Raw genomic sequence first — 13218 nt, 5'->3', positions numbered from 1 at the left:
AAAGGTTTATTTTCAGACATTTTTGTACGTTTCTTACATAACCTTTCTTTTAACGAGCTGAATTCTATTGTATCGCCTGTTTCTGACATTTTCGGTGAATTCTGGGTATTCAGGCTTCAGCAATTACAAAATTATAAAGGAAACATAAAAACATGAAAGAACATGGAAAAGTAGGTCTTCACTTCTTGTTTTCCATTCGCTACCAACTTTATGTAATTCTTTTGCTTAGCTCTTCTAGGATTTATGTGGTTGTCGGGGGGATTTAGGTTGAGAGCGAGTTATGGCCTCCTTCCCACGAACGGATTTCCGCCGCGTAATTCGCGGCGAAAATCCGCTGCGTTGCCCGCAGCTATTAGGTTCTATTGAACCTAATAGCACAATGCTCACGATGCGTAATTCCAGCGCGGAATTACGCACCGCGATTTCTCCCGTCCTCACCCGCAGCATGCTCTATTTTCTGCGGGTGAGGACGGGCTGTACGCACTGACGGCTTCCATTGCAGTCAATGGAAGCCGTCCGTTCACGCTATCTCCCGCTGTAACCAGCGGGAGATAGCGTGAAAAAACGCTTTCCCGCCCACCGCCGCGCGTCATCTGACGCCAAATGACGCGGCCGGCCGCGTCACGTGACACGCTCGGTGACGCGGCGGTGACGGGCGGTGACGCGGCGGTGGTGGGCGGGGAAGCGATTTCACGCTATCTCCCGCAGGTAAGTATAGGGGCTCTGGGGGGCGCCGTGACGGGCTTCACTGCGTAATATTACGCGGCGGACCCCGTCACGCTCGTGGGAAGGAGGCCTATGTCTGAGGCCTGGGATGTCGGGGTGATGTCTCTTTAGAGACAGGACTTCTCTCAGACTGATTGAAGCCGTTTCTCAGACCTCAGTAAATGGCCCTGGAAAACATTCCTTTGGAACACGATCATTAAAGTTACATAATGTCTGCAATTGTTCGCTACGCCTGAATAGTCACAAACCGTTAGAAGTTAGAACAAAAAAAAAAGTCTGGTGTTGGCCTCGTATTATGGTACCCATGTCACCTACCACCTACCGTGACGTGTCATTGTAAGTTGTGGTAATGAACAGTCTCATATGTCTTGATGCTTTTTTGGATACACTATTTCTACTAAGAAATGTAACCGAGAAACAGTACAGATGATGCAAATATCATGGTTCACTTAGTGTAACCGAAGTTAAGTAGAAGTGCCACAGTGACCGCTATCTAGCATTCAGGATTCCTTTCTCTTGCATGAATTTTCTGGAGTTCAGTTCAGGTTTTAAATGTAGAATGTAAAGCTTTGGGCAAAATATACAACCAAACACTCCGGCACATGAGGTCAGGATGGCGAATATCTCAACCGCCACCATGTATTTTCCTCTGGTGCTCATATACGCCGGGATCATGGAAATCCAGACACTGCAGAAAAGCAGCATGCTGAAGGTGATGTACTTGGCTTCGTTAAAACTGTCCGGTAATGTCCTCACCATGAAAGCCAGAACGAAGCTCACTGCTGCCAGGAACCCCAGATATCCCAACATGGAATAGAAGGCGATGACTGATCCTTCATTACACTGAATGATGATCTTCCCAGAATAAGACTGGGTGTCCACGTCCTGGAAGGGGGGACAAACGGACAACCAAATAACACCAATCAGAACTTGGATGGAGGAACATGTTACTATTACAGAATTTGACAGTTTAACTCCCATCCACTTTCGCCAAGAAATATTCGGTTTGGTTGCCTTGAAAGCAATGTATACCATGATGGTCTTGGCCAGAACAGAAGAAACAGCAATAGTAAAGAAGATCCCAAATAAGATTTGTCTCAGCATGCAGGTGATGTCCACTGGCCGACCGAGGAAAAGAAATATGGTGAGGAAGCTGAGGAAGAGCGACAGCAGGAGGATGAAGCTCACCGTACGGTTATTGGCCTTCACAAGTGGAGTGTCCCGGTAAGTAATAAAGTTTCCCACTGTGAATAATGTGACAACGGAACAAAATAAAGTACCTATCGAGAAAAAAATGACCATCCCATCAGTGTTGTAGGACAGAAACTCATACGTTTTGGGTATGCACTTGATTTTTTTGTCATCAGGCCATTGGTCTTCAGGACATTTTTGACAGTTTTGCCCATCTATAAAGAAACAAACACAATAAATCTCAATTTGCTGTGGATATAAAGTGCGGGGCTCTGTGACAGAATTTGTGTTACAGGTGCAGCATTCATAGAATCCTTAAATGGTAGAGTTGGAAGGGACCTCCAGGGTCATCGGGTCCAGCCCCCTGCTCAGTGCAGGATCACTAAATCATCCCAGACAGATGTCTGTCCAGCCTCTGAAGACTTCCATTGTAGGAGAACTCCCCACCTCCCGTGGCAACCTGTTCCACTCATTGATCCCCCTCACTGTCTAATATCTAATCTGTGTCTCCTCCCTTTCAGTTTCATCCCATTGCTTCTAGTCTTTCCTTGTGCAGATGAGAATAGGGCTGATCCCTCTGCACTGTAACGGCCCTTCAGATATTTGTAGACAGCTATTAAGTCTCCTCTCAGCCTTCTCTTCTGCTAAACATTCCCAGATCCTTTAACCGCTCCTTATAGGACATGATTTGCAGACCGCTCACCATCCTGGTAGATCTACTCTGAACATGTTGTGTGCTTTAGGTCGTTATCTTGATGCATCACCCATCGTCTCTTTTGCTTGAGGTCCTGGATGGTCCCAGGATGTCCTCCATTTGTACATATAACCAGGTAGTGATGTACACCCGGAGCTTTAGCTCTCGTAGCCTTTTACAGCTTCATGCATCTCTATAACACTTCTGAGGCCTTCTGAAAGTTGAGGTGCAGTTCACACTCATGAGTTATTGAGAAGAACAGATTAGTCAGTAACCAGGCTCTGTGTGCCTTTATTTAATGGATAACGCCTCTATGAGACCTGCACTGCCATCTCCTCTATATAATACCAACACCTTTAACCGTTCCTCATAGGACATGATTTGCAGACCGCTCACCATCTTGGTAACTCTTCTCTGAACTTGCTCCAGTTTGTCTATGTCTTGTATAAAGTGGGGTTCCCAGAACTGGACCTAGTATTCCGGATGAGGTCTGACTAAGGAAGAGTAGAGGGGGATAATGACCTCACATGATCTAGACTCTATGCTTCTCTTCATACATCCCAGAATTGTGTTTGCCTTTTTGGCTGCTGCATCACATTGTTGACTCATGTTCAGTCTATGATCTATTAGTATACCCAAGTCTTTTTCACATGTGCTGCTGCTTAGTCCAATTTCTCCCATTCTGTATGCGCTTTCTTCATTTTTCTTGCCCAGATGTAGGACTTTGCATTTCTGCTTGTTAAATACCATTCTGTGAGTCATTAAAATATACAATATTATATGTTACAATCATTAATAACTTCAGAAGGGTCTGTGATTCGGGGATTATTCCAAATGTCATATTGGAGCTGAGAAGGAATTTTTGGCTTCTACCTCCATTGGAGGTTTTTTTGCCTTCTTCAGGATCAACATTGGGGGTAATAGGCTGAACTGGATGGACATATGTCTAGTTTTGACCTTATACACTAGTAATGTAGCACACCTACATTATTTGTATACCACACTGTGCATTTAATTTGCATTACTATGGCTACAGGATGCAGATAACATTTGCTCATTTACTGCACGCTCATTTGGTGACTACCACACTTTCAATAAAAATTGAACCCTTGGAAATTCCCAGGGTTTTGTATTGATTACTAATACAATGTGGTCTGGTTGAATGTAAGTCACAATTACAGACAAACATGGTAGCTGATAACACACAGACAACTGTACCACTCATCCACAGAGCAGGGAGGAAAACTAAGTGAACCTCTGTTATTGACTCTTCCAAGAGCTAATTGGCGAAGGGTATTGGTATTAAATAGAGGAGATGGCAGTGCAGGTCTCATAGAGGCGTTATCTATTAAATAAAGGCACACAGAGCCTGGTTACTGACTAATCTGTTCTTCTCAATAACTCATCAGTGTGAACTGCATCCAGGACCTCAAGCTAAAGAGACGATGGGTGATGCATCAAGACAACGACCTAAAGCACACAACATGTTCAGAGTAGATCTACCAGGATGGTGAGCGGTCTGCAAATCATGTCCTATGAGGAACGGTTAAAGGATCTGGGAATGTTTAGCAGAAGAGAAGGCTGAGAGGAGACTTAAAGGGGTTGTCCCGCGCCGAAACGGGTTTTTTTTTTGTTTTTTTTTAACACCTGTGTTCTTCACATGTCTGGGCTGTGGGGGTTGGCGCAAGACAGAAGCTTTGTCTAACAAAGAACATACAAGCCCGGCTTGTGGGGGACGTGTCCTGTCTGTGGGGGACGTGTCCTGTCAGTGGGGGACCTGCCCTGTCTGTGGGGGACGTGCCCTGTCTGTGGGGGACCTGCCCTGTCTGTGGGGGACGTGCCCTGTCTGTGGGGGACCTGCCCTGTCTGTGGGGGACCTGCCCTGTCTGTGGGGGACGTGCCCTGTCTGTGGGGGACGTGTTCTGCCTGTGGGGGACGTGTTCTGCCTGTGGGGGACGTGCCCTGTCTGTGAGGGACGTGCCCTGTCTGTGGGGGACGTGCCCTGTCTGTGGGGGACGTGCCCTGTCTGTGGGGGACCTGCCCTGTCTGTGGGGGACGTGTCCTGTCTGTGGGGGAAGTGCCCTGTCTGTGGGGGACCTGCCCTGTCTGTGGGGGACCTGCCCTGTCTGTGGGGGACCTGCCCTGTCTGTGGGGGACGTGCCCTGTCTGTGGGGGACGTGTCCTGTCTGTGGGGGACCTGCCCTGTCTGTGGGGGACGTGTCCTGTCTGTGGGGGACGTGCCCTGTCTGTGGGGGACGTGCCCTGTCTGTGGGGGACGTGTCCTGTCTGTGGGGGACCTGCCCTGTCTGTGGGGGACGTGTCCCGTCTGTGGGGGACGTGTCCCGTCTGTGGGGGACGTGTCCCGTCTGTGGGGGACATGTCCTGTCTGTGGGGGCGTGTTCTGTCTGTGGGGGATGTGTTCTGTCTGATGAGACCGAGGGGGAAGTTTTTGCCAGAGTTCCAGAAGGGTTGTTTGGTGTGAAGCCAATACAAATAACAGTGTAGGAAAATTGTTTGATTTAAAAGGAAAAGTGTCCGGCCTCATTACACTTGTTTACTAAAACGGGACACTTTACCTTTAAAATCAAACAATTTTCCTACACTGTTATTTGTATTTGCTGGAACCGCCAGGAGCGGGCGGGTGAAGTCTGATCCGGGACAGTGATGGGTAACCTTTTGAGCTCGGTGTGTCAAAATTCACAAAAAAACAAGCATAACTCGGCTGGTGTGTCACTTCGAGAAAAAAAACATAACTTTGCGATATTTATAGTTTAAATAATAAAAATGTCTAATTGTAATGTATACCTGTATTTAATAAACCTCAAACCCCCACAGCACAGGCCCACGCCTCTCCCAGCCTCCCCCTCACTTATCTCAGTAATGATGAGCCCCCAGCAGTGATAGTGCCCCCTGAGACCCAGATACTTCCCCCCTCCACCTCATGGGAGCGCTGCTGCTCCTCTGCCTGGCACGCCGCTAGCAGCAATGATCTCCGGCACACACTGTGATGTCAGCGTGCTGCCGGACGCCTCCTTCCCCAGACGCTCTCGCGGAACCAAGTAGTAGTAGACATCAGGGGAGGGGGAAGCATGATCCCAGCTGCACACTGACATCACGGTGTGTGCCGGGATCAGCGCTACTAGTAGTACTGGTTAGTGAATACCGGCAGGGGCGCAGTATTTACTACTAACGGGGTGAACGGCCGACGGCGGCCGCGTGTCAGCGACTATGGCTGCGCGTGTCAGTGCTGACACACGTGTCATAGGTTCGCCATCACGGATCTAGGAAGTGTATCAGCGGGAGCGGGTCAGTGCAAGTTCTCTGGAAAGGGGAGCTTCTCCATTTTATTTTTGTGTAAAGCCAACCCTGCCGTCATCAGAAGACCCCCAGACCGCAGTGAGGACGGGGGGGCAGCATTATGTGGGGCTGTTCTGCTGCAGGTACTGGGGCTTTAGGCCGCTTTCACATGGGTGACAAATCGTGCGATTTTGCCTCGATACGATAGAGCGAGAAAACACAAATATGTGAAGCCTGCGCTTTCCAATGGGTTTCCTCACATTAGCGCTGCTTTCTCTGATGCGGCACGCTCTAGATTGCCGCTGTTTGGGAGTTTTCTGTAGCCCATGATCCCCTATGGAGCCTTTCATTTTTGTTGCATCAAAACACTTAAAATCGTGGTTTTTGTGCAATGCCATGCAGCATTAACACAAGAAAATAAGCCCTACCCCTAAACTAAGCCCTAGCTACGCTCGATGGCTCTGATTGGTTCATCCAGCGAGGCATTGATTGGCTGAGCAGCCTTGGACGAAGCAATCAGAGCCATCGTTTCCTGGAGGCGGGATTTATGAATCCAGTAACCAGGAAGTGATGTTCTATGGGCGAACGAGGACTGCAGGACGTCCGGCGGAGCTCCGGAGAGCAGCGGGAGGAGCGGACCGCGCCGGCCAGGTAAGTATTCCCTTTTTTCTGGAGTGCAGCTAGGGCTTAGTTTTTTCACAAGAAAATCCTGCGATTTTATCGCAGACAGCAACAATGCGCAATTTTCACAAAAAAACACATCGCTGACACTACGAAATCACGGGGGCAAAGCTGCGATATCAGCGCAATTTATTGCTGTCGCCCGTGTGAAAGGCGTTAGTCATGGGGGGGGGAAATTATGAGCGGTTGTGAATATCAGTCCATGTTGGCACAAAACCTTCCGTCCGCGGCTGAGAAGATGAAGAGGGGTTTCATCCAACACCACAAAGCAGAGCGCCAAATCACCAAGACAGCGGCTTGCCAGAAGAAGACCAGAGTTTTGGAATGTCCCGAGCCCAACCCTGAACCCCACTGAAGATCTCTGAAGGGGGGCGCCACACTCCAGATGCCCTCACAATCTGACAGATATGGAAGAGCGCCAAGTGAGGATATGCCGTGTGATAGATGGCTGTCTGTACATCCATGCTCTGGGGTGACACCTACGAAGAGGTTGGATATTGGCTCACAGGATAGCTACGTTCCAGTAGGTGGCGCTGTGGATCAGCATTCCATTACAGATGTGTCCATTCTTATCTCTAATTTCATTAAGGGCTCCGATTTCTCAGAATGCAAGTTGAATTTGTGACATGCTAGTAAAGGCCTCCATCGGCTGTACTTCCCATCACCACCACTGGAGGGCCACAGTACACACACATAGGATAGAGAACCCCTAAGAGAGTATCACAAAACCCCCGTTACATATCAGGATATATGGAGCTAGTGAGAAATGGAAGATATCTGTACACGATTAGAAGGCGAGTTCTGCCAATTACCCATCAGGTTGGACGCTTCTCCTTCAGAACACGGGACACAGGTGTAGCAGCAGGCGTCGGGTCTTGTGCCAGATGCCTTCCTGTATCCAGGAGAACACCTTTCAGTGCACCGCGATGGTGGAATCTACAAGGAGAAAAACGATCCATATCAATCACAGAAAGCTCAGATAAGAGCAGATCCGGTGCCTGAGATCCGGTGCCTGAGATCCGCGGCTCTGTGCCCCCCGCAGAGACGGAATTAGGGAACTCCCACAGCAGAACGCAGATTTCAATGGCTTCATCCTCACTTCTGTTTTTTGTGGGTGCAACAAAGTAGGACCTGCTCTATTTTGTGCACATTTGCAGATCAAAGAGCCCCTAAGAGGTCTACGAGAGGCGCAAACACGTAAATCAGCATGCGCAGGTATGTGCTACATGCAGGTGAACCCTGGGACACGGGGGATTACTGCGTCTGCACTGCAGCGTGGACAGGAGTGGATCTGATAAACCACAAGGCCAAAAGCTTCAGCTTGCTGCCCCATCCCGGAATCTAAGTAGCCCAGCCAAGGTTAATTGGCGTGTTGGCAGCAGCCCGGTCGCCTGGAGCGCGTGGTCTCAGCTGGCTACGTCCCTCGGCTGGGAGGCGACACAACAGACTAAGGCCTCCTTCCCACGAACGGATTTCCGCCGCGTAATTCGCGGCGAAAATCCGCTGCGTTGCCCGCAGCTATTAGGTTCTATTGAACCTAATAGCACAATGCTCACGATGCGTAATTCCACCGCGGAATTACGCACCGCGATTTCTCCCGTCCTCACCCGCAGCATGCTCTATTTTCTGCGGGTGAGGACGGGCTGTACGCACTGACGGCTTCCATTGCAGTCAATGGAAGCCGTCCATTCACGCTATCTCCCGCTGTAACCAGCGGGAGATAGCGTGAAAAAACGCTTTCCCGCCCACCGCCGAGCGTCATATGACGCCAAATGACGCGGCCGGCCGCGTCACGTGACACGGCCGGCCGCGTCACGTGACACGGCCGGTGACGCGGCGGCGGTGGGCGGTGACGGGCGGTGACGCGCGGCGGTGGGCGGGGAAGCGATTTCACGCTATCTCCCGCAGGTAAGTATAGGGGCTCTGGGGGGCGCCGTGACGGGCTTCGCAGCGGAATATTACGCTGCGGAGCCCGTCACGCTCGTGGGAAGGAGGCCTTAGACTTGAGGTTTTGCTGTTTGTTATGTTAGACGTGTTCCAATATACTGGGAGGCGATCCCAATAAAGGATCAACCCTTTGTAATTTATACCCCCTTTACTACTCTTTGTTTGTGGCCTTGTGTCCCCCTCATTCTGCACTCCGGACCCCATAATGTTAAAGAGACAACAGAACCGGAGAAATGCTTGTACATGATTAAACATGAAAGTGCAGTTTTGCATTGACATAAGTATTCACGCCCCTTGGTGACACTTTACATTTAGCTCTGGGTGCCTCTCATTTCTCAGGAATACTACCTGCACCATCAGTCACACCAGACAGGCAGCAGGATCTTAGGGAGGTAAGCAAGTGGCTCCGGAGTTGGTGTAAGAAGGAGGGCTTCGGGTTCCTGGAGAACTGGGCTGACTTTGCTGTCGGCTACAGGCTCTACCGTAGGGACGGGCTGCATCTTAATGGGGAGGGTGCAGCGGTGCTGGGGAGAAGATGGCTAGAAGGCTGGAGGAGTGTTTAAACTAGGGAATGGGGGGCAACCAGAGACATAGCCGGGAAGACAGTACTGGGATTAAGGAATGAAAGTGGGGGTTGAGCGGGGGGAGGCGTTAGTACAGTTAGAACTGACAGAACAGCTAATAGAATAATGAATACAAATAATAACCACAACCGTATGAATTGTATGGTAACAAGTCCGATCAGTGAAGTGGGCGTTGTCCTGCTTCCTGATTCTGCTTCACTTTGTTCCAGCATTCGCAGGGTTACTGTGTGGCTTCTCCATCCAGCTGCAGGTGATTTGCAATCATCCTCCTATTAAACTCCCCAGACCTTTCCCAGGGTGCTTGGTGTTGCTGTGTACTTCCTTTCATGACTGCATGTTAGCTGCTGGCTCTTCTGTCTCATCCAGCTCCTTGTGTGTGTTTATGCTGGATGGCATTCTGCTCCTGTGTGCATCCAGCTTTCTGGGTGTTCTGCTGCTGGTTCCTGCAGCTTGTTTGCTATCTTTCACCTATGTCTCTTACTCCTTTATAGGTCCGTGTCCTGTACTTTCCTCACACTCACTCCTCCATATCTGCTTGGCTCAGTACACCTGCCTCTGGCTTCCATTCCTCACCAGGTAGGTAGGGAAGACTAGGGTTTAGGGATAGGAAAGGCGGCCTGGACCTCTCCACCTTCAGAGGTACCTCCAGATAAGGAACATTTAACCCTTCCCAGTTCAGGGTCAGGTACATTCTCATCCCAGCTTTTGCGCAGTTTCCACCTCGGAGTCAGCTGTCCATCCTGCCAGGTCGTTTCACTTGGCAGTACGACACACTGGATCCACAACCGCATGTTACAATTATGCACATGGACAGGAGAAACGGATGTCTCCAATATACACTAAATAGGGTACTGCTAGGGAAAAGACCTGGGGGTACAAGTGGGCTATAGACTTAACTGGAGCAATCAATGCCAGTCAGCTGCTGCAAAGGCTAATAAAGTATTGGGGTGCAGTAAAAGAGGTATAGGGGCGAGAACATTATTACTCCACTTTGCTGCCTGGCTCCCCCACTTCCTCTCCTGCGAAATTCCAACCCTCATCTTAGGTGATTTTACCACCCCCACCAATGACCCCGTCTCTCCGACTGCCTCTCAGCTTCTTTCGCTCACCTCCTCCCTCGGTCTCTCCCACTCACAGGGATGGAAACACACTTGATCTGGTTTTCCTCCCTCTCTGCTCTGCTTCCAACTTCACTAATTCCCCTCTTCCGCTCTCGGACCATAACCTCCTCTCTTTCTCTGTCACACTCCCTAACATCTCTTCAGACCCGCCTACCTACCGTAGCAACAGGAACCTTAAGGCCATTCACACCCAGGACTTTGCTGAGTCCCTACAGTCCTCTCTGTCCCCTATCTCTCTCCTCTCCTAACCTGGCTGCCGCTCACTACAACACCGCTCTCAAACATGCCCTGGATGAAGCGGCGCCCCCTATGACCCGAGCCATCTGATGCAGACTGCGCCAACCCTGGCTCACGCCTCAAACGCGCTTCATCCGGCTGTGCTCTAGAAGTGCTGAACGACTGTGGAGGAAATCGCAAATGTCCGTGGACTTTCTCCCTTACAAATTCATGCTCAGAACCTACAACGTCGCCCTCCACCGCGCCAAACAAGTCTACTTCACCTCTCTAGTCTCCTCACTATCGCACAACCCTAAACGTCTCTGACACTTTTCACTCTCTTCTCAGCCCTAAACCGCAGCCCCCGGTGACGGATCTCAGTGCTGAAGAGTTGACAGCTTACTTCAAATAGAATATTGATGACATCCGTCAGGAAATAACTTCCCAATCCGAGACTGGCCCTGACCATAGTCTTGTCAGTACTGCATCTAGCTCCTGCTCACTGTCTGTACTCAGACCAGCGACAGAGGAAGAAGTCTCCAAATTGCTCTTCTCTGCTCGCCCCACCACCTGCGTTAGCGACCCCCTCCCCTCACACCTCCTTCGATCCCTCTCCCCACTGTTCATCCCCCATCTTACCACTATATTCAACCTCTCTCTGACCTCTGGCATCTTTCCCTCTTCTTTCAAACACGCCATCATATCCCCACTGCTAAAGAAGCCTACTCTGGATGCAACTGATGCTGCCAACTACCGACCCACCTCAAACCTCCCCTTCATCTCCAAACTACTAGAAAGCCTGGTTTACTCCCGCCTTGTAAGCTATCTATCAGAGAACTCTCTCCTCGACCCCCTACAGTCTGGCTTCTGACCCCAACACTCAACAGAAACTGCCCTTACAAGGGTATCCAATGACCTACTGACAGCCAAATCGAGGGGCCATTACTCCGTACTGATCCTCCTCGATCTCTCCACAGCATTTGACACTGTTGACCACAAACTCCTCCTCAGTATGCTCTGCTCCATTGGCCTAAAGGACATCGCTCTCTCCTGGTTCTCCTCCTACCTATCTGACCGCTCTTTCAGCGTCTCCTTTGCTGGCTCTACCTCTCCTCCTCTTCCCCTTGCTTTTGGGGTCCCCCAGGTCTCGGTCCTTGGCCCCCTCCTTTTCTCTATCTACACAGCCCCTATTGGACAAACCATCAGATTTGGCCTCCAATACCACCTCTATGCTGATGGCACCCAGCTATACACCTCCTCCCATGACATCTCTGCACCTTTCCTCCAAAACATCACCGACTGTCTGTCCGCTGTCTCTAACACTATGTCCTCTCTCTACCTAAAAATTAAACCTCTCTAAAACTGACCTGCTGGTGTTTCCACCTAACCAACCTCCTCCTGACATCTCCATCTCAGTGTGTGGCACCATAACTCCCAGCACGCCCGCTGCCTTGGGGTCATATTCGACTCCGATCTCTCATTTACCCCCTACATCCAATCTCTTGCCCGAACATCTCAGCTGCACCTCAAGAACATCGCAAGAATCCGCTCTTTTTTCACCGTGGACACCCTAAAAACGCTTACTGTTGCCCTCATCCACTCTCGGCTCGATTATTACAACTCGTTGCTAATCAACCTCCCCTGCACCAGACTCTACCCCCTCTAATCCATGCTGAATGCAGCAGCCAGGCTCATCTTCCTGTCCAGCCTCTACTCGGACGCCTCTGCCCTGTGCCGGTCACTGCCAGGCTGCCCGGCAAATACAGAATTCAATTTAAACTCGCTACCTTCATCCACAAAGCCCTCCACAGCGCAGCACCCCACCAATATAGCCTCCCTCATCTCAATCCATCACCCAGCCCGGGCTCTCCGCTCTGCTAACAAAACAAGACTGCGCGCCCCTTTAATTCGAACTTCTCATTCCCGCCTCCAAGACTTCTCCAGAGCAGCACCGGTCCTCTGGAACGCGCTACCAAAGGCTACCCGAGTAATCCACTACTCACAGAACTTCTCGCGTGCTCTAAAAACGCACCTCTTCAGGGAGGCATACCGCAGATCTGGAGAAGCTACAAAAACATTTCTGCTGCACTGAAAGTTCCCAAAACTAAGGGGGAGAAGGACCTCGGTAAGAGAGATGACCAAGAACCCAATTGTCACTCTGGCTGAGCTCCAAAGACCCTGTATGCAGATGGGAGAAACTTCCATAAGGTCAACCATCACTACAGCCTCCACCAATCTGGGCCAGATAGAAGCCCTCTCAGTAAGACACATGAAAGCCGCCTGGAGTTACCAAAAAGACCCTAAAAGCGCCACAGACTGCGAGAAACAAGATTATCTGCTCTGATGACACCAAGATGGAACTTTATGGCCTCTAAGCGTTCTGTCTGGAGGAAACCAGGTGCCACTCATCACCTGCCCAATACCATTCCTACAGTGAAGCCTGGTGGTGGAGCATCATGCTGGGGGAGACGGGTCAGGGGCAATGGAAACCCGGCACCGCTCATCACCTGCCCAATACCATTTCTACAATGAAGCATGGTGGTGGAGTATCATACTGGGGGAGGGAAGACCAGTCAGGGTGGATGGAAACCAGGCGCTGCTCATCACCGGCCCAATACCATCCCTACAGTGAAGCCTGATGATAGAACATCATGCTGGGGGAGGGAAGACCGGTCAGGGTGGAGGAAACCAGGCGCCGCTCATCACCAGCCCAATACCATCTCTACAGTGAAGCCAGCGATGGAGCATCATGCTGGCGGAG

At 50.4% G+C, this 13218-nt stretch overlaps 1 protein-coding gene across 1 annotated transcript; it reads right to left on the bottom strand.

Moving 5' to 3' along the window:
- Positions 1-723: 723 nt before the first annotated feature.
- On the bottom strand, positions 724-10317 carry LOC136573276 (vomeronasal type-2 receptor 26-like). Its single transcript, XM_066574572.1, has 3 exons — positions 10230-10317; positions 7402-7525; positions 724-2132 (listed from the first exon to the last, which is right to left on the bottom strand). The coding sequence occupies exons 2-3, from the start codon at positions 7403-7405 to the stop codon at positions 1216-1218; spliced, it is 921 nt and encodes a 306-aa protein (XP_066430669.1). The 5' UTR covers positions 7406-7525; positions 10230-10317; the 3' UTR covers positions 724-1215.
- Between the last annotated feature and the right edge of the window lie 2901 nt (positions 10318-13218).

This window comes from Eleutherodactylus coqui, chromosome 7 (genome assembly GCF_035609145.1).
Source record: "Eleutherodactylus coqui strain aEleCoq1 chromosome 7, aEleCoq1.hap1, whole genome shotgun sequence".
In the NCBI taxonomy this organism is placed as follows: domain Eukaryota; kingdom Metazoa; phylum Chordata; class Amphibia; order Anura; family Eleutherodactylidae; genus Eleutherodactylus; species Eleutherodactylus coqui.
This window is presented reverse-complemented; position numbering and strand designations above follow the sequence as displayed.